This window comes from Notamacropus eugenii, chromosome 6 (assembly GCF_028372415.1).
Source record: "Notamacropus eugenii isolate mMacEug1 chromosome 6, mMacEug1.pri_v2, whole genome shotgun sequence".
NCBI classification, from domain to species: Eukaryota; Metazoa; Chordata; class Mammalia; order Diprotodontia; family Macropodidae; genus Notamacropus; species Notamacropus eugenii.
Window position 1 is genome coordinate 117,861,785 of NC_092877.1, and position 25,877 is coordinate 117,887,661.

At 33.5% G+C, this 25,877-nt stretch overlaps 1 protein-coding gene across 4 annotated transcripts in view; it reads right to left on the minus strand.

Moving 5' to 3' along the window:
• Nucleotides 1–25,877, minus strand: part of EPHA5 (EPH receptor A5) — a 486,363-nt gene that overhangs the window by 44,541 nt on the left and 415,945 nt on the right. For 2 of the 4 annotated variants that reach the window (XM_072620887.1, XM_072620884.1), the window contains exons 9-12: nt 19,561–19,626; nt 5,676–5,743; nt 4,019–4,144; nt 2,724–2,909 (exon numbers count right to left, since the gene is read on the minus strand). In XM_072620887.1, coding sequence (XP_072476988.1) covers nt 2,724–2,909; nt 4,019–4,144; nt 5,676–5,743; nt 19,561–19,626 — 446 coding nt within the window. The remainder of the gene's footprint in view (nt 1–2,723; nt 2,910–4,018; nt 4,145–5,675; nt 5,744–19,560; nt 19,627–25,877) is intronic. The other 2 variants (XM_072620886.1, XM_072620885.1) reach the window with 1 other exon arrangement.

The window sequence follows — 25,877 nt, forward strand, 5'->3', positions numbered from 1 at the left end:
CAAGAGTGAGGGAAGTACTATGCAATTGTCACTCAAATGCTCTAAGAAATAATGACAGGAAATTTTAAGAAGACGACTGTCAAAAATTCTTAATAGTGTTCTTTGCAATATGGCAAAATAAACAATATGACTAAAATGCTGATTGCCTGCATAATATACAGAACAATGAACTGAGTGAAGAAATTTCCCAGACAATATGTTAAGACTTTGGAGTTTAGCCTTTTTTAAAAAAAGATATTAAACAAAACAAAAAACCTAATATTTCTATACATACAGTAGAATACACAGAAAAAGGACACTATAAGAAACTGTAAATCTCTTTTATATCATTTGAATTTTTTTTTAAATGTCTGTAATAGTTTTTCGATGTTACTTTCAAAAATGCCTCGTTAGTCTGTGGCTCCTTTTGTTCTGTGCATTTAAAGAAAATGTTATAATGGCCCTCTGTAACAGCAATTTAAATGGAAAGATCTTTCTCATTCATTAATAGGCCCATGTGACTTGCTTAAATCACCTGGAAGCCTAAGTCACATTATGTGAGAGGAGCTTGCTGAACAGGTGGAACAGGAAGGATGGAGCAGAACCAGGAGGAAGTGAATGAATACAACCAGGAAAAGGAGAGAGGACACAGGCAGGCAGGCACAGCAAGGTTCAGGCTCTGGTCAGGAGCATCTGCTTGTAAGAAGGGCGGGCAAATGGGGTAGGCTTGGGAATGGCTTTACCCTCCAGAGTGATAATCTATATTGACTTCTTCATCACTATGACAGATTTCACTTTGTGGTTCTGGAATTTGGTTTCTGGTGTCTAAACAAATGTTTTTCTTCTGCCTTCTATATGGAGAGTCTTTTATATTTTGCAATTGAGAACTACACAGGAATATTTATAGTCACCACCAGTGCTGTGAATATTGCCTTGGCGATATACACCCTCTTTTGTTTTTTTTTCCTTTTTCTAGCCCCTCCTTCTACTTCTAATAATGCGAAACAAGATAAAGAAAGAAAAAAAAAATAAAAACCTAGTCAATCACAACAAACCCAGGTGATCCTATGTAAATCATATGGCTTGGTGAAGTGGGTGACATGCAGAAATCTAGAATATTCTATGCTTGTGCTCTAGAGAAGCATTGATAGGAACACTGGACTGGTTGCTTGAGTATAATACCACATGGTATAAAAATTACATAGTCTCCATTTAAGCAGTACTTTAAGTTTTGGAAAGCACTTCACAGACAATATCTCACTTGATTCTCACAATGATCCTTGGACACAGGTAGTAGTATTATTATCTGCATTTACATATGAAGATACTAAGGGGGTGTAATGGTAATTTAAATGGGAAGCTCTTTCCCATTCATTAATAGGCCCATGTGCCCTTCCTGGGTCACATGGGTCTAAATCACATGGAACAGGAAATCATTAAGCAGGAAGAGGCAAGGCTAGAGCAGAGCTAAGAGGAAATCTGGTCAGAGAAGTCAGAACTGAGGGACGGAGAGGACACAGGCAGCTGGCTAGCATGAGTGAGAGAGCTTGTTTGTGATTTGTTTAAGGGAGCTGGTTTGTGGCAAGCCTAATAGAGGGAAGCCTTGGGGATGGTGTTGTTCTCTGCATTGTTATTGTTTATGGATTTCTGTTACTATGATGGATTTGGCTTTTTGGTGTCTGAGTAAATGTTTTGGTTCTGTCTTCTCTATGGAAGCTATTGCCTTTTGCGATGCCAAATTGCACAGGTACATTCATGGCTGCCATTAACACTGTGAATATTGTGTTAGTGCTACCTGTAGAGAGAGTAATATTTCCAGGGTGACACAGCTAGTAAGCATGTGAGGCAGAATTTGAAATTAGGTCTTCCTGATTCTAGAATCAGCACTCTATCCATGATACCATGTAGCTTGCTATTCCTCTCTAGTTAATTAATATTAAAGGGTCATCCCTGAATTCCTGCAGACTTAAAGACATTAGCATAATAACTGATGTGAACTGCTACATCTACTATTAAAGCCCCTAAAAAATGAGCTAGGACACCAAATAAGTATCTATTTGGAATATACCAGAGCCTCAGAAGTTTCAAAATAGATGGGAAGCACTAGACATCATTTTGTGATCACAAGACTACAAAAAAGTCTGAGCCAAAATTGAACAGGTTGCTACTGATTTAAGGGAAATAATGAAGCCCGAGGGACATTTGTCACTGGGACATTTTCAGTCTTTTAAGGCTGCTGCTTTCCAGGGAGCTATTAAAATACCTCAGGGGAGAAAAAGAAAAAAAAGAAATACAGCTGTCGACACAAGGCTGCTTAAGCACAGCACCTGTGGATATACCATTCATATCAGAGCCATGTTCCCAGCCTTTGAGGATTGTGTTTCATTAGGATAAAGGGAAGTGGGATTGGGACAAAGATAACATTAACACCATTGCTGCTTCTTATCATTAACTGATTACTATTTCTGTGAGGTTGGGTTATTATTGAATTTGCTAGTTCTTGCAATAACCTTTAAAAATTCACCTTTACTTAAAAGCAGAGCTTATATACAGATAAGCTCAAATTGCCCAGGAATCTTTTAAAACAGGAACACATCATTTCAAAGCTACTTAGAATTAGAAAATATTAATGTCATCTATATCTGTTTTCCTTCTGTACTAAAAGCCACAACTTATCACATAAAGTGAAAGAAAATTGGAGTTTAATATTCAGAGAACATAATCACATAGAGGTAGGTACATACTTTTGGTCACAACACCTTCTAAATGGATGATGTTGGGATGATCAAACTGCCCCATGATACTTGCTTCCCCGAGGAAATCTCTCCGTTGTTTCTCAGTATAACCCACTTTAAGGGTTTTGATAGCCACAGGAAATTCTCTTTTTCCTGGTAATTTTAGACGTCCACTGCAGACTTCACCAAATTCACCTGGTAATGAAGATGAAGGATATGGGGAAAGCATTCATTTTGAGTCAAATGGCTCAAATTAGGGCCAGTTGACCAACAGACCATTCAAATTACTGGATTTTATTTTTATCTATTAGCCTCAGAGATCCCTTCCTATTCTAGATCTATGCAACATACAATCCCTAGCTTTTGATCCTTCTGCTAAAAGCATCTTCTGATGTTTTATTATGGCTTGCAACTGACTGAGGGTATTTTTCAAGTCCATCCAGTGAAAATGAAACTCATACTTACTTGGACGTTTTCCAAGTACTGGCTCAGTAATGGACTGTGTGTTTCAACTTTACTTGATTAGAACAGAATGGGCTTCTTACCAGTAGACTGGTCACCACACTTATGGATTTTTAAAAAATACTTAATCTGTGATCTATGTATAAATACCCACAAAGGCAAAGATTTTTAATAGAATGTATTGTTCAAGTATGCTCATATTATGCTATATCTTACTGAATATAGATTTTCATTCTTGAGCCAGAAAAGACAATTAAGAATACTCAGAGGGAGAAAAATATCCAAATAAGAAACTCAGAGAAAACAATAAAATGTTAAAGTCATGACTTTTTTTCATCCTTATAACCCAGCTAACCTGGATTAGAACTATTAACAGAAAAATAATTTTGAACTAGTACATTTCTGTTCACCTGCCTCTTTTTTCTTTATTCAATGGTGGTGACAAAGATAGTGAAGTGACTCAAAGGGTATTGAATGAGGAATAATGATTGACAAAAATGATGAACATTAACAACAAATGGGGTTGACAAACTAGATAATCAAAAGTTGGTATTACTTGGCTGAAATAAAACAAAATTGTTGTCATGAAGAAAGCTGAGTTATGTAGTTGGCTGTTAATTTTTTTAACCCAAGAGTTTGATATATGTTCATTTACATGAATTATGCTATTGTGAAATAGAAAAGAAGTAGCTTAAAAATCTGGTCTATTACTTTACATTTGAGAAAATTAAACCACATATTTAAAAACAATTTCTGTATTCTAATGCACTGATGAACACAACATGTATACATTAATTTATAAATATGAACCAAGATTTTATATTTAAAAGGCATTTTCATACCTGCTCCAATAACTCTCTCAATGGTGATGCATGAAGCTTCTATCTCCTTGGCAAATTCATGGACAGCCTGATTAGGGTCCTCATAGGTATGTGGATCAATATAAGTTCTGACTCCTGGCAGTTTAACTGTAAAAATAAATCAACATTAAAGTAGAAATGATACTAATTGATGAGGTGCATTGCAAATTTCATTAATATATTACTGTCTTTAAGTCTCAAGTAGCCAATAACTTGTTTTCTAAGGTATTTAAAAAATAGTACTGCCATGGCACAAGTTTTATTTTTAGGATCAAATATTTTAGAATATATTGTTAAAGTCTATGACTATGTATGTATGTGTGTGTGTATATATATATATGTATATATATATACATATATATGTATATACATATATATATGCACATAATTCCTTCCCTCTCCTTTTTCATCATTATCATCATAATCATCACCATCATCACCTTCTTCTTCTTTTTCTCCTCCCTTTCTTCTTTTCTATCTTTGCATCTTTCTTTTCTTAATTGCATGAGACTCTAAGTAGTTAAAGAACTTGACAGGGTCATTTTGTCAGCATCTGTTAGAGGTTAGAACCAGGTCTTCTTTATTCTAAGCCAAATTCTATACAAATTTATATATACATATATATATATATATATATATATATACACACACACACACACACACACATATACGCATATGCACAGAAATAGATATATACATATACATAAATCTATATGTATGTGTATGTGTGTATCTATATCTATCTATATCTATATAACATATAGATGCACACACACTTACCTCCCTTTGGGGGAGGAGTGGGTTAGGGAAGGTAATTTTATCCAGGAGTTTGACAACAAAACAGAAGGGAAGTTTTAGTATTTCATGTACAAGCACAGCTAAATATTGACAAATTTGTATATACACAATAAAACTTGAAAGTGAATCTTCCTTGGTGATTGTGCAGGGGGACATTTAGTAAAATCAGAAACACTACATGTTGTGCTTGGTGTTTACTTATCTTGGTGTGGTAGCTCAGATCATTTTGAAAATTCTAGACACATCATATTTCATGAAGCAACGCTGGAATAATTTTAATGAACCAGAGAGCATACATACGTTTTATATTTCTTTGTTAAATTATACTACTTTAAATTTCTACAACCTTTGAAAACCATCCATGTCATTTGAGACTAAGTGGTACACATGACCTGTTCAAGAAAATTCTTTACTACAAGAAAACAGCAAAGTAAAATTAGGAGGGGAGAAACGCTTAATGAGGGAATACTGAAGTTTTTTTTTAATCTCATTTAGACACAGTTTCCATAATTAATATGATAGATTGTTTTCTCCATTGAGTTTATATAAATTAGAATTGACCTAGAGACTTAATTTTCATACTATGTAAGAAGATTTTTTTCATACTATGTAAGACGATTTTATTGAAATTCCTGCAGTGTTCAAAAGTTGTTGCAAAAAGATGCTCATACTCAATCAATTAATTTTCAATGCTAATCAACATGCATAAATACTATATTCTTTACAGATTTGATATTAAAAATAGCAAACCTATCATTTGATTAATTACATTACTATACATATCAAGAAATGTAAACTTAAGTCAGAGAGAACTGTGGGGAAATTTGTACAATATGCTTACTGTGCCCATTATGAAAATGCATTTTTTCCTCTTCCGGGTCTTGTTTCGCTTTGCTGTAGCCACACCTCCTGGAACAGAGTAAGCATCAATCAGTCACAGATGTCAATCTATTGAAGCAATTCATTTACAATAAATAAGTAGAGGAAAGAGAAAGAGAACTTAAACTGCTGCCCTTTAGAAATACATCATACCTCACATTTATAGCATAAAAAAGAAGAGCAAAATAATCCCATTGATTTAATACCACTCCTACCTCCCACTCTTAGTCCATAAGCTCTTTAAACACTTGACTGAAACAATCAAAATCTTCTGACATGAATTCCTTCATCTTTCATCCTCTCAGTCTCAAGATATCTTCCCTTATTCTCTAATGTTTCCCTCGAGCTCCAAAGGAAGATGTGACTCTTCTTTTCCACCCTTGCACCTATCCTGTATATTCCATGGTTTCCTCTTTCTTCATAGACAATGGCAAATCAACTAAATCTTCCATTTTGAATCACTAAGCCTTTTTCTCTCAACTATTTCCTTCATGTCTTCCATAATCTGAAAAAACTTTACTATCTGCTTGAGCTCACATTTTATCTTCTATATTTTTTCTTCTGGAAACCAATGCCATAAAGATTAAAACAACCTTAGAGGTAACAAAATGCAACCAACACTCACTCTAGTTCATTTACATACTCAGTCAAAATCCATTGGATGAAACAACCATTCCAATGTACTGAAGACTGTTATATATATTGGTGTACCTTTCATAATGAAACTTCATCATAGCAAGCATACATCCCCAGTCCCTTCTTCCTTACCCTTCCTTTCCTCAACTTCTTGTAAACTGAATTTTGCTCCTACTGCTATATGTAAATTTCTCTAGAATGTCACTGATCACATCTTTATTCCATATTGCATCTCAAATTCATCAATGTTGTCTCTCTCCCACAGGTATGCCGGAGTGAGCTCAAATTAACTTAAAAATCCAATTTTAAATTTTCCATTGTAGTATTTACATTTCAGTTAAACATTTACAAGAAGACCCCTGTCCTCTCTTTCTTTCTTGACTGAAAATTTTTTCCCTTTGATTCCAAAAGAAATCACTTCCTGGTTCTTCTCTTTCCTGTCTGAAGATTGTCTAATTCTTTACTGTCCCATATTATTTTCCCAACCAATGAAAGAAGGTGGATACTCCCCAAAGTTTTGTCCTTGGGTCATTCCTCCTATATGTGTATTCTTACTCTTTTATCTCTTCTCTCCTCTTATCTCCTCTCTCTTCCATACTACAGTGTTCACTGCTCTTAATCTTTATGAAACGATATTGATCACATTTTTGATTGCTTAAAAATTTCCTGCCACCTAAATACTTAAATTCCTTTGCCTAAGACTTAAGATCCAGTTTGTTTTCGTCCCAAACTGTGTTTCCAGGTTTATTTCTCCCTATCTCCCTTCTAGGATTTTAGATTCTACTTATACTAAAACACTGTTTGATCCATAGTTACATCTCACATTGTTCTATACTATTTCATCTGCAAAAAAGGCTGTGTCCTCTCTCCTCTACCCATTCAATCACTTGCTACTAAATCCATGAAGTCTCCCTTTATCTTCTACAATGTATGCAGCTTTTCTCTATGCTAAGGCTCCCATAACATTTTGTAGCTTTCCTATGACATTTATCATATTTTAGCTTGCTTTTGAGTTCTTTGTTTATGTCTCATTTCCCCGACTAGATCTTGGGCAGAAACCAAATCTCATTTGTCTCTACAGCCACTTACATAATACCTTGTGAAGCAGGTGCTAAATAATGTTTGCAGAATGAATAAATGAATGCATGAATACATGAATGGATGATGTTTTTGGTTGTGTCCATACAATGATGAAAAATGTTTGGGGAAGGAAGGAGCACAGTCTGTCACACAAAGGTGAGTAATGATACCTAAGAACCATACAAATGTGACATTCAAACCTCTGTTAGAAAAACAAAAATGTCATTTCATTTAATTTTATTTTAACAAGCAAAAAATAACAAAATTTTCACAAAATTTATTTCCTGAGGTAATTGCATATTCTGAAAAAGAAAATACTCAATCTTTCATAGAGGATCAATAAACTTTTTTATCCTAATATTGGCTTGAAGATGTTTATCTTATATGGAATGTCACAAAAATGCACTCAAAGAGAGTATTTCATGGTTTCATAGTGTGTCTTGTAAAATAATTTGCATTGGGATAATAAAGAGGACAAGGTGTAATAGGGACAACTCTTTTAAAGCCTGTTATGCTATTAATTATAAAATTTAAGAGAGACATGATTAGAGTAAATATAGTGTTTCTTATTAAAGGCCTAATTTTTCATTAAACAATAGTAAATTTTAATGAGTACTAAGAGAAGACAAGAAAAATACTATCAGATTTTTCAAGCTGTACTATATTAACTAATTCAGATTACTTGATTAAATAGTAATTAAATTGAATAAACTACTCACTATGAGTAAACTATGAGATTAGCTAATTAATTCATTTCCTGCTCCTTGGTGAGATTATACACAAATAGAATCATAGATTTAGAACTGGAAAGGACTCTGGTGTCCTACAAGAACTCATTCACATCCCACTGATATTGTAATTCAGTGAAGATTTTGATAAAAATAGAAAAAAAAAAATATACCTTTTATGCTGAAATCATGCTATGTTCTTTTAAAGATGAAATTCAATTTATTTTAAACAACCTCTTCAATTTTATTAACATTTCTTTTTTGTATCTGCTATTTTTGGCTTCTATTGATTTATTTGTCTTTGGAAATATTATATAATCGTATTTAGATCTGGAAGATTTTTTGGAAATCATCTAGTTGAAACTTTTTTTTTATTTTACAGATAGGAAAATTTAGGGCCATGGAAGACTCAAAGGTTGAAAATGAGAGGCAAAGTTTCAACCAAAACCCCTCTAGCATCATACGGTGGGCTTTTTCAACTAAATTATCCTCCTTCTCAGGGAAAAATTAATTATCTCTCTCATACACATACATATCAATAATTACTTATATATTTTAAATATACATCTATTATACACACACACACACACACACACACACACACACACACACATACTGTGTGTCTACACATGTACATATACCCAAACATCCAAAAAAGCATTTGCCATATTTTCTGAGATCCAGGTAATATTTAAAAGTACACATCTAATACAAGGCATTCTTGAACTTATAAATTTACACTGATAAATACACTTGTGTATTGCACGTGCGCACATGTACACACACACACACACACACACACAGAAGTCTTACAGTTTACCTTCAAAAACAAATATCCCTTTCCCCCAAGAAACAGAACCTAAGGTTTCAAAACCATTCTGAAGTTATCTTTGTCATTAAATGAGTCTAGTGAAAATTTAAATTGTATGCAAATTCCTCACATGAAAGTAGAAATAAAACTTTAAATCTCTTCTAAAAATGATTTGGGAATACCTTTGTGCAGAGTGGATAACATTTTATTACCTAGGGTGAGATTCAGAAGGGCAATAGAATCGAGTTATTTTTGACTATGGGCATCTCTGGAGCTCGATAACATATACGGCAGCATGTTGCATTAACATATAAAATTAAGTTCTGAAACCCCCCAAAGCACCATTAAAACAAGCCTCAACAAGACATACCAAGGAAAACTGCAGCTGGCATGGACTTGCAGGCAAACAGTGGTTCAGCATCACTAACAAAGCATTGCAGGAAACCTGTTCATTCAGTATTATCTTCTGTAACTGCTCCAGATGTATCATTTGAACCAATCAAATAGACAATAGATATGCTACTCTTGGCATAAATTATATCCCCTGCCTTCTGGAACATTTTTTTTTTCTGAATGGAGAAGTTACATTTTATACATTTTGGTTCACATTATATTTTTAATGTACTTTGAAACATTATAAAATAAGTAAAATAAGGAGTTTATTTGGAGTTTGAGGCTAAACTTCCAAAATTGCTCTTCCATTAATTTTATCATTTAAAAGAATATCTTTTTTGGAAAGCTACTTGGAAAAGAGAAATTGCCTCATCTATCAATTCATTTTCAACGTGTTTAATAGCAATAACAATAATAATAAAAGGTCTAGGTTTATCACATTCATCATTAATATTAAATGTTTATGAATAATTTAGAAGTCATCACAATTTTCATTAATCTAGAACAGTGACTGTTACATTTTGATGTGGCGATACCTGGTTATCTTCAAAATCTTTTCAAGGAGTCCATGAATTCCAAATTTTGATTATAATAATAGTATTACAATATTAATACATACTAAATATTTTAATTTCCAATATGATAAAAATCAATAGATATAATTCAAATAAGGGATTTGAATTTGGAGGGGACACTTACACATTAAGACCAAAAAGTCTGAGGATCAATTCAGCACATATCGTGTGTGTCTGTGTCTATGTGTATAAGATGAGAGAGAGAGAGAGAGAGAGAGAGAGAGAGAGAGAGAGAGAGAGAGAGAGAGAGAGAGAAAGAGAGAGAGAGAGAGAGAGGAGAGAGGAGAGATTGGTACTTTGCAATTTCTCATTTTATATGAAATAAAAAATAAAGTAACACTGGCACAACGTGGTAGAACTCATGAGAATTTACTAAAAAATGCCTTGTTAATTCCTGGAATTAAATTTGAGATTGTGGGATAAGATGATACCATTATATACATGAGATAGAACTCATACTTTACTCAATGACATTAAAAGATGAAATGAATAAGCAACAAGAATGAATTTAAGGTGAGTTATTCTCTAGAGAGTAAAATTTTTCGTTTGCAGTGTAGAAGCCTTTTCACTATTCTCCTTTTTTCACATTACCTGCCTTTGGCAGGGGCAGGGGTCCTCATTTTTAATTTTCTGAAAAATTCAGACAATACATTGCTTAGCCATGGAAATAAGCACCTCTGTTTTAAATCTGTTTTACTGCTTTGCTACATAATACTCATTACCCTGTTTTACTTTAAAGAGAAAACATTCTAAAGGAAACTAATTTTCGGGAAATGGTGAAGCTTATATATTTCTCTTCTAGCAAAATGAGAACTCCGGGCAACGTTAGACTTTGGGAAAACCACATTAATAGGAATATATACTCTCATGTTTTGACAGAATAATGGCTCCAGCCATTGCATAAAAGCTTGGTTAAATACTTTTATTGCTGAAATCCTGAAAAGGATCAGTTACAGCTTTCTTGGAAATGGCTTGGCTCTTCAAGTTCAAGGATTTGCCGTCACTGAACAAAGGAGGTTTTGAATTAGATATTGGCAGTCTTGACCACAAGAAATGAAATTGCAAAAAAATATTTTTGATTAGTGGTGACTATAAGGGACATAAGAAGATTCCTAATTATAAATGCATATAATAAACACAGAAAACATGGGGTTACATTTTATATTGCAATTTCTTCTTTTTACAAAAGGTAATAATCTGCTGGTTGATACAGTGAATAGGGATGGTTGTCTTGAAAGCAAATGTTAAGGATATGGGTTAGATTATTGTTATTTGCAAAATGAAGATACTAACATACCTGCTGACTCCAAGGGGATTTTGAGGTCCTAAGAGATAGAGTGAGGTAAATAGAAGCTACACCTACTATATGATGACTCTTTCATATGACAAAAAAGAAATAAAGCCTTCTCTAGTTGGAAATGTCTTTTTATTTGAATTAGGGGATAGTACAAACAATCATTAATGATTATTAACCCATTGCAAACTCCTGAGTATAATGGAGCATAATCCCTCACCAATGAAAAACACTGATCAATGTAAAGAGTAAAAAGAGAAGTTACATGCTTTCATGTTAAAGAGACTACACATTGTCTTCCCATCTTCACTTCCTAAATATCCTATCAAGTAAAATTATTTTTAAAAATATCTAAAATAACACCTCCCCACCCTGAAATTGGCAAAATCATATTCCGTGAATTAAGAATTTTCTTCGAGAACAGATAGGTATGTATTTGAAAGTAAAATGATAACAATGCTTAGTCTGTTAGTTTGTATAATCTTTACTTATGTATTGGACTTTTAATACTTGAAAACAATGTATAATATGTGAGAAAAGTGAGAAAAATGTATCTTTGCAAACATTTGCGTAAGCATATCTGCTAGCAAATTCATAATGATCATTTAAATATTTAATAGAAGCTACATTTTATTTTTCATCACCTCAGTGGCAATTAATGTGTAATATAGTTTCTGCCTCATTCCACAGAAACAAAAAGAAATATCATTTCAAAACAATGCATGGTTACATTTTAACAAAGTAATCCTTCACCTAAAATTTAATATTCTATTCACATCCAACAACCCTTCACATCTGCCTGCCACAAAACACTTTAAAATGAAAGTCTAGAATTATTACAAAGGGATGGCTTTAGTCTTTGTGCCTCCTAGGTTTCCCAACTGTATAAAGGGGGATAATATTCCCACCTATCTCTTGGGCAGACATCTTTTGAGGACTAATGAGATAATGTCTGCAAAAGGGTTGCTGAAAGAAAGATGCAGCAGTTAAAACTGCTTCTATCAAAATTCAGGAGATCTGGGCATTATTAAAAAAATGTGGAAAGGTTATTAATAGAAACTATCATCTAACATAGTTTGTGGGTTTCAAAGTGCTTCAGGATTCCTTTTCACAGTTTTTTTTTTGTTTAGCAGTGACAATACAAAGAGAGAGACTAGAATCATTATCCTTGTTCATTGATGAAAAGATTGAGTTATTAAAAAAATCATTTGACTTGTAAGTTCACAGAATAAGTCAATGATCAGTCTCATTTGAAAACTGAATGCTTCTGAATTTCCATGCTGATGTTCAGCATACTGAACTCCATTTCCCTTACGACTTGAGCCTCTCTAAGGAAGCAGGAAAAGGCAAGAAAACACAGAAACTAATGAGTCAAGGTAATAGGCTGACATATGCTTGAATTCAATGTAAGCAAATTTAAAATATGCCAAAAAAGGTAATTAGGGGAATATGGGATTTTCAAAAGCCCTTTTCTTTGTCAGTGTTCTAGCTATACATTGGCAGACTTAATATAAACATGTTTTACTGAGTATAAATATTATTATCCTTTTAGGTAAAGAGGTTTGCATTATGAATATAGGAAAGTCTAGTGTGGGAAAAAATGTTCATTACATTGAAAACAACATATCTCAGCTTTGATGTTTAACTCTTTGATTTAAGAATTGAATGAACAAGTTATTTATTCTCACTTGAAGGGATAGAAATCAGAAGGTAGTTTATTGTTAAAAATGCACATTCCAGTTTCCCAGTATGGATCTGACAAATTTGAGGTGCTCCTCATGCTGAAAACAGTTATGATTTTTAAAGATTACAATATTTTAGGTACATTATTTTATCTGAAGAGAAAACCTCTCTGTCTCTCATAACAGTTACATTATTCAAAACAAAACAAATAGATGACCTGATCAGAAGAGCAAAGATTACCTCTTCTAAATAATCTACTTATACCCAATGGTACAGTGAGGATAATTTGTTCAATATTCAAGTGCTATGAAGATCATCACATTTAGAAGAAAATCCTTAGGTTTAAACAGAAAAGGAAGAAATATTGTTAGGTACAATTCCTGACATCATCTGTAATGGAGTGGTCAGTTGAAAACGGGAGGTTTGGAGTAGACAGATGAGGTATAATGTTAGCTTTTTTTTTAACTATTATTATTATTTTGGATGGGTGGTGCCCAGAATAGTTCTGAGATAATAAAGTTCAATCACACAGGACAGACCAGTATTGATCAGGTTACTGATAATCATCAACAATTGTGTGTTCGTCCTTTGTTGCTGAAGAAGACCGTGCCATCAGAGAAATGATGACATGACTTGCACTTGACTTTGTTTTGGGTGAAGGAGGGCTGTGCAGGTCACCAGCCTCAATTCTCCTCCAGAGCCATCTGAATCCAGTGACCAGATATTCATCAGGATGACTGGAGATGACCCAGGATGAGGTAACTGGGGTTAAGTGACTTGCCCAAGGTCACACAGCTAGTGAGTGTCAAGTGTCTGAGGTGAGATTTGAACTCAGGTCCTCCTGACTCCTGCTCTGGTGCTCAATTCACTGCACCACTTAGCTGCCCATAATCAGCAACATTAATATTGGCAACACGGTACATATTTTCAATTTTTTTTAAAAAAAGTCTATCCTTAAAATGATAATTTATGGATGTTCTAAAAAATTTGATGTTTTTCATTTCAATTCTTGGGTCTTATGTGGAGACACTGCACTGTCTTGAAGCTAATAGTTTGTATCCTTGAAAATCTATGAAGGCAAATATTTACCATAAACTACCATTCCTTCTGCCTGTGTAAGACTAAGCCCCATATGGCTTCAAGGCCACACTTTTCCCACCCTTGGACCAAGGCATGCTGGAAACATACTTGAAAAGTATAGAGACAGCCAAAGAGGTAAAGGGTGGAGGCTAAAAGAATTATAATGAGATCATTGAACAAGAGCTGGATAACACCATTTTCATGTGAGGAAACTGAGGCAAAATCAGATTAAGTGACTTGCCCAGAATAACTCAGGTCTTCCTTATTCCAAGTCCAATGGTTTGTTTTTTTTTTCATTTTTAATTTATATATCTTTCATAGTGAGCAGTGAAATGTATGGATGTATGCATATTTATGTATATGTATAGATACACCACTTTAACTTTTTTTAATTTTTGGTGAAAGAGAGAAAGAGGACTTCTTATCCGCATCAACAATTGAAAGATTCATAATTCGTGTCTTAAATCAATTACATGAAATCAATATACTATTTGACACAACTCCACCCATCACTTTCCATCCTACAGTTTTTAGTACTGTGTTCTATATCTGCATTCGAGGTAGAGTAAATGAAAAAAGACTTCTAAAAGTATCTCTTAAATGAAACATGTGGCACTTCTAATGATCCAAGACAATGCTTTAAATAGTGATTACATTACTACATCCTAGAACTTAAATAAGTAGCTTTTAATATTGATAATGGCCCCGAAACATAGATACAAGTGCCATGCCAATGGGGTCAGGAGAACGCTAAAATTGCATGTTCTCTCTATATATTTCAATGAGAAATAAACAGGAATCCTGGGTTAAGAATCTAAATATTTTTGAATATCTTTCAGATTTAGCTAAAAACTTGCATTAAAGCTGAAAGAAAAGATGGAAATTATTTAGTTCAAATCTCTTCATTTCACATATTAATAATAAGAATAAGCCTAGTAATGACAAAGCAACAACAGTTGCAGTATGAGAGAGGAAGTGGTTTCTTTTTCATGGTTACACATTGAACCAACGGCAGAATTTTACTATAAGCCAACCTCCCAGAACTGATGTTCAGTCCTATGGAATAATCCGGCCTCTCTTGCTTGGAATTCAAGTCTGGGGCTGAAGTTTGATTGGCTTGAGCATGACTACAGACCAGGTTTCACAACCAACCATCTCAGATGCAATCTGGAGCACATTTCATCAACCATTCACTAGCCACAGACATACAGCTGAGTAAACCACACCTAGCTTATTTCTTCTTATTCCTCAGGCAACAGTAATTATATGTCAAGTACCATTCCCTCTGGAAAGGACATGACAAAGACTTTTCCGTGGCCCTAAACACAATTCCTGTTTTAACATGAAGTGTAAAAACTAAAATAATAAGATAGGGATTATGATCTTATTCACAAAATAAACAAGATCACCTTCCTTCTAAGTTCTTAAGGTAATGTTTTATAAAAATAAAAAAAAATTGTTTTCAAAAGACTTAGATATACTTCATTGTTAATGATAATGGCCCACATGCTTTAGTTTTCTCCTCATGAAAATATAAGCTCCCAGAAGGCAAGGACTGAGTTCCATGTTTTTTTGTTTGTTTGTTTGTTTGTTTTTGTTTTTTGTTTTTTTACTCTATGGGACCTAGTAGAGTGCCTGATCTATAAGTTTAATAATTGCATTTCATTCATTCATCCATTACAATTCTGGATACTGCTCTTTTATTTGTTAGAAGTTAGCATTCATATTATATGAACCAAAGTGCATTCAGGCCTCAATTAATTAAGCCTATAAGACTATTTCTGTACAAGAATATGAGTCCAGAGGGTCTGGTGTGATGTCCTTGGATAGTTCACCTGCAAAAGCATTCTTCCCATGGTGACCTGGCAATAGCCTTACCAGGAGCAGCTTTTTTCCCCCTCTAGATTCATCTAGAATTCATGTTTTTTTGTCATACCTCCCACAGATTCATTAGAATTAAAATAGAAAGAATCCAATCATTTCTTTGACCATTGAAACTGTTGAATCAGAGTCACCAGATATTTCCGTACCTACTACTACAACCCAGAATCAATCTCAAAAAATATACTTTCTCACAAGATGATGTTAACTACAAAATGGAAGATTTTATATACATTGGTAAGCACTGTGGTAAAACTTTATTGTTCTTATAATTTAAATTCCTTTTTTATATTTAACCATTTTTGAGTTTCTATAGTTGTATTCCAAGGGTAGAGTTTTGCCCACAAAAGCTCTGTGACAATAAATATTTTTGTAGGAATATCTAGTTCTCTTTTGCCTGTTTTACTGATACCAAATCAAATGGAAATGGAGGAATTAGAGGAAAAATGGAGGAATTAGCATTGAAATCCTCTGTTAAAGGCCATCAATAAATCTGAGGAAACAAAGCATGCCTTGTGATTGGAGAGTTGTCAAGGTAGCCTTGGGTTTTGCAGAGCTTCAGGGTCTTTTTGAGATAAGTTTTGAGAGAAGAATCAGTGCATTTCAAATTATGTTCCATAATACCAGCAAATCCAACAGCATGTTTTAGAATTATTGTGAATAAACAATTTGGTTGCTCATGTTATCATAGCTGAAGATTTCTGCTTGTTTTATTATGCTCAGGTCCCAGAATAAACATGAATACTAATGAAGTAACTTTTAGGAAATCCACACATGTTATTAAACCAACATTTTGAAACTGCATTTCTGTGATTGAGAAGATGGCTCCATTCACCAAACCAAAAAGACTTCCTTAGTTTTTAATGTAGACTTTTATAAAAGATAGCATTTTCCAAAGGGCTTAGATTTGCTTATGTTTTCATAAAATAATATTATTGGTTGTCTGTCTCATCAGCTTTTAAGTTGACTTATCCTTACACAGGCAACTACCATAGCATGCTTATTTTGGGACTGTTTTTTTCTAGTTTTCTCCTTTTGATAATTTGGAAATCTTCAAATGATAGTTCCGAAAATAGATGGACAATTTTAATTTTTGTTATGTATCACAATTTATTTTAGGTGGGTTTGTCTCTGTCCTAAGTAATTATAAGTAGAATTAAATATCAATTTTAACAATGACCTACTTTCATCCAATGAGAAATCAATTTTGAAGGATTTCTTTGGGCCATTAATAAATCTTCTCATTGTTTAGTCTTTCAGGGGTGAAACAATTATTTTCTCTTCTCTCTTAAATGTGGATTGAAAGTTTGAGAAATCATTTTTGCTTTATAATATAAGTTGGTCATTACTGTCCATAACTTTTTTTTCATAACATGCCCAATTTACCTTTAATTGCTCATTTGGTACACACTATTTATTATTTTATTTCTTTAGATTCCGACTGAGAAGATTTTTGTCACTATTGTGTCTCCATCCCTTAGTGTTGTTGTGTAAGCTTCTTGAGAGCAGGAACTGTTTTAGATTTGCCTTTGTATTTTCAAAGTTAAGCATGGTACTTGGCAGAATTCTTTTTTAAATCAAACCTTTCATTTCACCAGTATTGAGAGCTTCTGGTGAGGAACTTTCATTATTAAAGCAGATCAGTCAATCACATTTACAATTTATAGTTTTAGAGAACTGCCTTTTGAAAATGAGGGATTAGGTGACTTTCTAATGATTCTAGAATGTCAGAGGTGGGATTTATATATCCACTTACCATGTCAATATTGCACTTTACTTAAAAAGGAAAAGTTTAATTGAATATGACACCACAGTAGCCATCACACACAATTTAGTTACTAGTCTTTATGTATTCACATGTTTTTAAAGTCATTGACAAAATTACGTCACAAAACTCACAGCTTTCCATATTGGAAAAAAATAGGAAGATTATAGCACTTCAGACCTTTGTGATTAATCCCACTGACAGTCCAAATTTTAGAGCATACATAGGAGCAAACTCATTCATTAATTAACCATCTACTTAACTTTATCTTGAAGATTTTTACAATTGAAATCATTTCTACACTATGACCTGAGGAAACACTCTCTAACTTTGGTCACAATTCAACAATTTCTTTATTTCTCATTGTAAATGATCCACCTGTATATAGAGGCATATATTTTTGAAATAACTTAAAATTTCCTTATGTAGTAGGAACCCAGCAAGCAGAATATTAAAACATTGTTCTGGTATTTCTAGAATTCCATGAAATATATCTCAGAAGATTTCAACTTTATTCATTTTTTGACTAAAAAGATTAAACCTATATAAAAGTATAAATTATATCCACTAACTAGAATAAGTGAATCAGTAGCAATTTTGGTGGTTGCAAGATATTGACATATGCCTTGTTTCAAACACATAGGGACGATATGTAAATTTAAGGAAAGCAGTATGGCATGTCAGTTGCATGGTTCTTTCTGAAGGAATGGCAAAGTCAATTCAACATGAAACCTATAATATGATAATTTCAGATATGATATGATTCTTGCTACATGGAAAGCATGCCAAATGTAGAATGGATATGACATCACTTCTAGTGCCATTTGTTAATCCTTTCCTTTTTCCTTTATCCCCAACCCATATTCAAACATTTGCTAAAATCTATTGATTTCTCTTCAACAAATCTCACAGTCACATGATCACCAGACTAGGTCAGACCCCTCCTCATCTCTCACCTGACTTATTCCAGCAGCTTTTTAATTGATCTCTCTGTGTCCAATCTCTCCCATCAATAATCTGTTCTCCATAGAACCAAAAAACTGATATTTCTAAAGCACAAATGAGACACTATATTCCCTGATCAAGAATATTTAGCGATTCCCTATTTCCAGGACAAAATGTAAACTGCTCTGTCTATACTTTAAAATCCTTTACAATCTGATTCTAACTTTTTACAACTGACTTGTAACCAAACTGGCTGAATTGCTGTTCTCCCAACATTGCATTGTAAATCCCATCTCTGCACATTTATCCAGATTGTCTCACATACGCAGAAAGTTTGTCTTCCCTTTTCTCCACTACTTCTTTGAATCACCAGTTTGCTTCAGGCCTCAACTCAACTGTCTGTATTTCCATGAAGCTTTTTTTTCCAATTCATCTAGTTGTTAATATATTCCCTTCTCTTCCTCCCCCAAAGAAAACAATATCAAAAATTTAAAGAATTTTACTTCTCTCTCAAAACAACTCTCTCTCTCTCTTTCTCTCTCTCTCTCTCTCTCTGAATGGAAAAACATTGAGGACAAAAAATATTTAATTTTTCTTCTTTGTATCCCCAACACCTAGCTGTGCATCTTGTATATAGTGTTTAAAAATGGTAATTGAATGAATAAATAATACAACCAGTATGACAGCTTTGATATAGAGATATAGATATTTGGCTCTGTTCTTACACATAGTATTTTCATATATGTATATATATATATATATATATATATATATATATATATAGTTTGGAATAATTTATTGCAGAAACATTTATTGGGTAACTTTTGGGGCATCATCTTAATTTTAATGAAACAATATTGTTTTACAAAGAGCCATTTTTATCTAATACAATGCCCTAGTATAGGGCACATGAGGTGGGGAAAACTGTATACTGCAAGTAAAACAGAAGAGTGAAATACTCAAGGGGAGCACTAACCATATTAGACTTGGATGGGCAACAGCATACAGGGAAGAAGCCCTGTCACAGTCACATTCACAGCAACTGAAAAGGAAAAAAAAAAGCCCAAGATAAGGCATAGATCCCACTACTCTAATGCCACATACAGAAATGTGAAACTTCATTTGTCAATTTTGTTTCTATAAAGATCTGATAATAAATGTGTAGAATCAAAGGTTTGCTTCAACAACTGGTGTGTGTGAACGAACTTGAGAGAGGATTGTACATGGAGACAAAGAGATCTGAGTTCAAATCACTTACTAACCATCTGATCGTAGTTAAGCCACTTTACCTTCCTTAGCCTTTGTCTCCTCATCTATAAGATGGGAACAATAATAGCCCCTACCTCACTGGGTTGCTTTGAGAATTAAGTGTGATAACACATTGAAATGATTTGCAAACCCTAAAGTGTACTTTCGCATTTAATTAACTTATTGTGAGGGCAGTTCAAGAAAATCATATAATAAAATAATTATAAATTTGACACTCATATACAATTTTATCAAACAGACTGAAATTTTGAAATCAAGAATGATATTTAGTATTTTATTTCTAATTCTCTTTTATGCATGTCTCTTTTTTGCTTTCTCATAGTAAATGAAGATATCTACAGAATGAGGAAGATGCATTCATCACAGGACATGATTCTTTCATTTTTAGTATCATTTGTACTGTGAATGATATGGTTGCTGTTATAAAAAAAAAACAAAACTGGAATAGGTTGGCTACGCTAGTCAATGACTACTTGTTCCTCATACTTCCATTGCAGAATTTATTATAGTTCTGACCAAAGAAAAATCTCACTTTAAATAAGGTGCCAAATAATCTTTGTCTATAGCAAGGTTTAAATGATCAGATTTCCACTATGTGAACCTATCAAAAATCTTCACTTTTAGTTTTTAGAAATACCTCCCTACACCATGAACTTGACAATAACTCTCAAATTTATATGATAATGCTGATAATGGTGTCATGTGAAATATCTAATTGTACTCTTTTATATTTTCCAATTTCTGGCTTATAAACTCAACTACATTATACTATAAAACAAAAATATATTTTATCCTAGCATCTAGTCATATAATCTCAAAATCTAAATGGAGTCCAAATTGATGATATTTTTGCATTGATGTACTCAGGAAAGTATGTTTGTGCCTATACTTAAATATAAAATCTTCAATGTTCCTAGTACATAAAATAAAAATAGTTAAGCTACCCTCTGAAGTTATATCATCTAGACTGTTCCTGTCTTCTATATACCTAAGATCATGCATCTCACTTTGAAGAAAGTGATCAGTCTAAATTGGGGGGGGGGGGCAGTGCACTCTTTTATAATCTTTAGGCTTCACAGAGAGTTAGGTAGGGTGGTGATGACTTTGGTTAAGACAACTGTTCTAGATATTTCTGGGCTATAGGTAATTTAGATTTGATTTATATCATCGAAGAAGAGTGTACAATATCACTGCCAATATTTTGGGAGTAATATATTTTCTTAATATATTTCCAACAGATGTATACTAAGGCACATAATACTGATTTGGTCAATGTTGCTTCCTAGTGCAAACATAATTATCATAGAACCTTATAATTGGAAGGGACATTAAACACCATCTAGTCCAACCTTTTCATTGAACAGATAAGCAAAGTAAGACTCAGAGAGGAGAAATTGCTTGCCAAGGTCATATAGAGAGGGTGGAGCTGAGTAAGCATCTGAAGATACATCCTCTAATTCCAGAACTGACATTCTTCCATTGTATCATGTTGATTACTTCTTAATATATTATAAGCAAATTCTACTGTAACATTGTCAAATCTCAATCTAATGTATTTCTGACAGTCTACCATTTATATGTCTATGCTATAATAATTATTTTGTACTTTTTATTTCAGGTGCTGAGAAGGATATCAGATCCAGCCCATGTTCTATTATACCACATTGCTTTCTTACTAGACAGTAATATATATATACATATATATATTTATATTTATGTATGTATGTATACATACACACAGAGACTGTACGTGAGCTGAAAATTGGCTGTAAATGGAAGATTGTTTTGTTTAGTTTGGACAGAACTAGATTAAAGCAATTGCATACAATAATGAGTGTGGTGCTTGGGCTTGAATATTTACTTGGACATATGGCCCTGGGCAAGTCTCTCTGGGTTTCAATTTTATTATTGTTATAATGAAAATAACACCTTCATTTCTTACCTGACAAGTTTGTTTAAAGGAAAATAATTTTATAAACCATAAAGTGGAAAGTCACTTAGTCATATATAAGATCTATCTTTCCTTTAATCCCACTTCCAATATTGTCTTTCAAGATTACTCCAACATTAATTGATTTCTTATTCTCCTTAACTGTTGGAGCCTATATTATCTATTACATGTAACTATTGATGTACTTTAAAAGGAATACTTTTCTCCAGAACTATCTTGTAAGTTCATTAGAATTAGGGATTAATATTTATGTTAGGGCAAAGAGAACGTTAAAGTGAATTTTATTGTATTATCAGTATGATTTATTGTATTATCAGTAATAGTAGTAATAATTGAAATGATTAGTAAACATTGAGAAGCAGCACCAATCAGAAGACTTAGTGTTTTATCAAAAAGTCTTTTATCAAAGTGATTAGACTTGTTGATAGATGAAGAAAATGCTATAGACATGAGCTATCTATTTTTTTAAAGCACAGAGATTTGCTTTTAATTCCTTTTTTTAGTTGCAAATTCCTTCTCTACCACTGCCTCTCTTCCATAAACTGAGAAAGAAAAGAAAAACTCATTAGAAATATGTATAGTCATACAAAAAATTGTGAATTATCCATATTTTCAAAATAATGAAAAAGGAAAGCCTTGTATATATGTATATGAATGTATGTATTTCAATCTACCCTCTGAGTCCATCAATTCTCTACCTAGAAATGGATAGCATGTGCCATTTTGAGTCTTTGTAATTGATTAGTCAGGGTTTTGCACAGTTACTAAATTATTATTTTTAAATTTGATTATCTTAATAATTTCTTATTATTGTATATTATCACCCTGGTTGTTCTCACTTTTGCACCCTATCTGTTCATATAAATCTTCCCAGGTTTTTCTGATGCAAACCCACTTCATTTATTACAGAATAAAAATATTCCATCACATCTGTGTTAAAGAGAGAACAACATATATTTTTAGAAGGGAATAAAAGACTTCAAATTTACAAATAAATATGAGAGTGGGAGAATAGGATAAGGGGAGATATAGAAGAATGTCTAGAGAATTAATGGGATTGAGATAAAAAACAAATAATACATATAATTGGGAAACTATAAAAGTCTACTAAATTTGGACAGAAACAAGAGGGCAAAGGGTAAGTGTGGGGGGTGAGAGAGGATAAGGTGGGATCTTTGGAGGGAGAATGTAGGGTCCCTATTGGTGAAAGCCATAACAAGGTCACATTAACCACAATAAGAGCTGGTATTTCTGGATATCTATCCAACAGCATTAGTCTCTTTCTTTGGTATCAAACTTGCCCACTCTTTGGGGTGAGAGGACCATGACTACTCATGGGCAGGGGAATTTTGGATCCTACGGGGGGTGGTAGGTTGAGCACCTAGGTAAGGTAGCACATGAGCACCTAGGTAAGTGAGCACGTAGGGCAAGGTAGAAGGTAGAAGTAAAATAAAGGAGTCAGGAAGGAAAGAAAATAAGAAATTCACACGAATATAAAACACAGATCTAGAGTAGAATTTATAAGGAAAAAAAGCAGGAGTAGTAATCATGGTCTCAAATAAAGTTAGAACTAAAACTGGCTTAATCAAAAGAGAAAAATAGGGAAACTACACTATATGTCATTCATATTAATCAGTGTTTTTAGACTATTAAACAACTTTACCGTATAATGTTGGAACACTGTTGTGTTATCAGAAATGATGTGCTGGTGGACTTGGAAAAATATGGAAATACTTGAACTTATGAAGGAAGATGTTATCCCCCTTCTCAGAAACAGGGAACAAAAAAGTGTACTACAGTCCAACTTAGATGTATATGAATATATATGTCCATAAATTAGCATGATTATTGGCATCTAAATATATGTATGTGTACATGCACCAACGCATGTATGTATGTTTTTGCATGTATGTATCTATGTATGTAAATATATGTGTAAACAAGTGTGTGTAGAGTATACATATATACACATGCATGCATACACACATGTAATTTTAGTCTTTAATTTAATTTTTCATTTTTAACACAGTTCATATCACATAAAACAATTCCAACTTTTGGTCAGGTGATACTTCTTTTTAAAGCATTTACAAAATAGAACACAAAAGAATTTTTTTTAAACATTAACCAACTGAGACATAAATAATATTTATGCTGCTAACTTCACAAGCTCTTGACCTAATTGTCTCCACAGTATTACTAAGAATTAAAGGACCCTAACTTAATGTTGTTGGTCTAAAGTCCTATGCCTAATAGCTTAATTTTAGACAGCCTCGGATGTTCCCCCGCCAATAATCTATAATTTAATAGATCTGGTATTAAGCTGACAAACTTTTTGACTATAGGAAATTGCCACTAAGAGTAGGGACATTGAAGGGAACCAATATCCCCCCAACTTCATGTCAGTTCCAGGTAGGAGTAGATTGTCAACTTGCATTCATTCAGGCTTAAAGTCTGCCAGGTGTCAGTGGGGAAATTGAGTCAGGAGAATCCCACCTCAGCCCATGCTGAACAGCCACTCTCCCACCCTTCCCATGAGATCACCTTTTTCAGTTCATACCAGCATCTCACAGGCTTACTGGCATCATGGATTGGAGGCTCAAATCACCTTTCTTGCTATCCATACTTGGAGTTAGACTCAGAAGAACAGTCACTTAACAGTCGCATAGCATCTTAAGATAGCAAGTTCCAATAACCAGATTTCAAATATGACTATAATTTCACTTTGGCTGAGGAACATCTTTTGAGGCAAGTTTTATGTGGTTTACATGCCTTTCTACATGTCCTAGTTCCTGATTAAACAGTAATCATAAAATCAAATTTACCATTAAAACTTTAACATTTTCATCAATGCCAAATTTTACCTGAGGTTACTTGCCTCTAAGAAATTTAGACTAATATTCTTTTCCCCAAACTAAAGATGTCTTTGATTTATTCTCAGTAATTAATTCAGTCAATTGTTTTAATATTAATTGCTTTTACATCACTTTGTAACATGTCCAATTTTTCTTCCCCTCACTCCCCTCCCCCCACTTCCTAATACCTTGCATTCTGATTACTCCTTCCCTCAATGTACCCTCCCTTCCATCACACCCCACCATTCCCTTATCCCCATCTTCTTTCTTTTCTTTTGGGCAAGATAAATTTCTATACCCCATTCCCTGTATTTCTTATTTCTCAGTTATATGCAATAAAAATTCTCAACATTCATTTTTAATACTTTTAATTCCAACTTCTCTCCCTCCCTCCCTACCCACCCCCACTGAGAAGGCAAGCAATTCAATACAGCCTAAATATGTGTCATTTTGCAAAGACTTCCATAATAATTATGTTGTGTAATGCTAACTATATTTCCCTCTATCCTACTCTATCCTCCCTTATTATTTTTTATTTTTTTATTCTCTCATTTGGTCTTGTCCTTTCCCCAAAGTGTTTATTTCTAGTTACTCCCTTCTCCCATTTGCCCTCCCTTCTATCATTCCCCTCACCTTACTTGTCACTTCCTCTCCTACTTTCCTGTAATGTAAGACAGATTTTCATGTCAAATTTAGTGAGCATGTGAGTTCCTCCTTCAGCCATATGTACAGAGAGTAGCTTCACTTTTCACCTCTCCCCTTCTTCTTTTTCTCCTCCATTGAACAAGATTTTTCTTCTCTCTTTTATGAGTTATAGCCTGCCCCATTCCATTTCTCCCTTTCTCCTCCCTCACCCCTTAATTTTTATTTTTTGTGTGTGAATATCATCTCTTCTGATTCAACATAACCTGTACTCTCTGTCTATATATGTGTATGTGTGTGTGCATGTACAATCCCTCCACCTACCCAAATACTGAGAAAAGATTCAAGAGTTATAAATATTTTCTTTCCATGTAGGAATGTAAACAGTTCAGCTTTAGAATTGTAGTCTTCTTGAAGGAGGAAAGGGGAAAAAGAGCACAGTAAAAAGTACAGAGTAGGAAACAAAAGAAAACTTTCAAGGAAGCAAAGATGGACAGTTCTGAACACAATGTATTAATTATATAGCTTTCTAGAAATAGAGACTAATTTTTGTATATTTTGAATCCTCTCTGATAC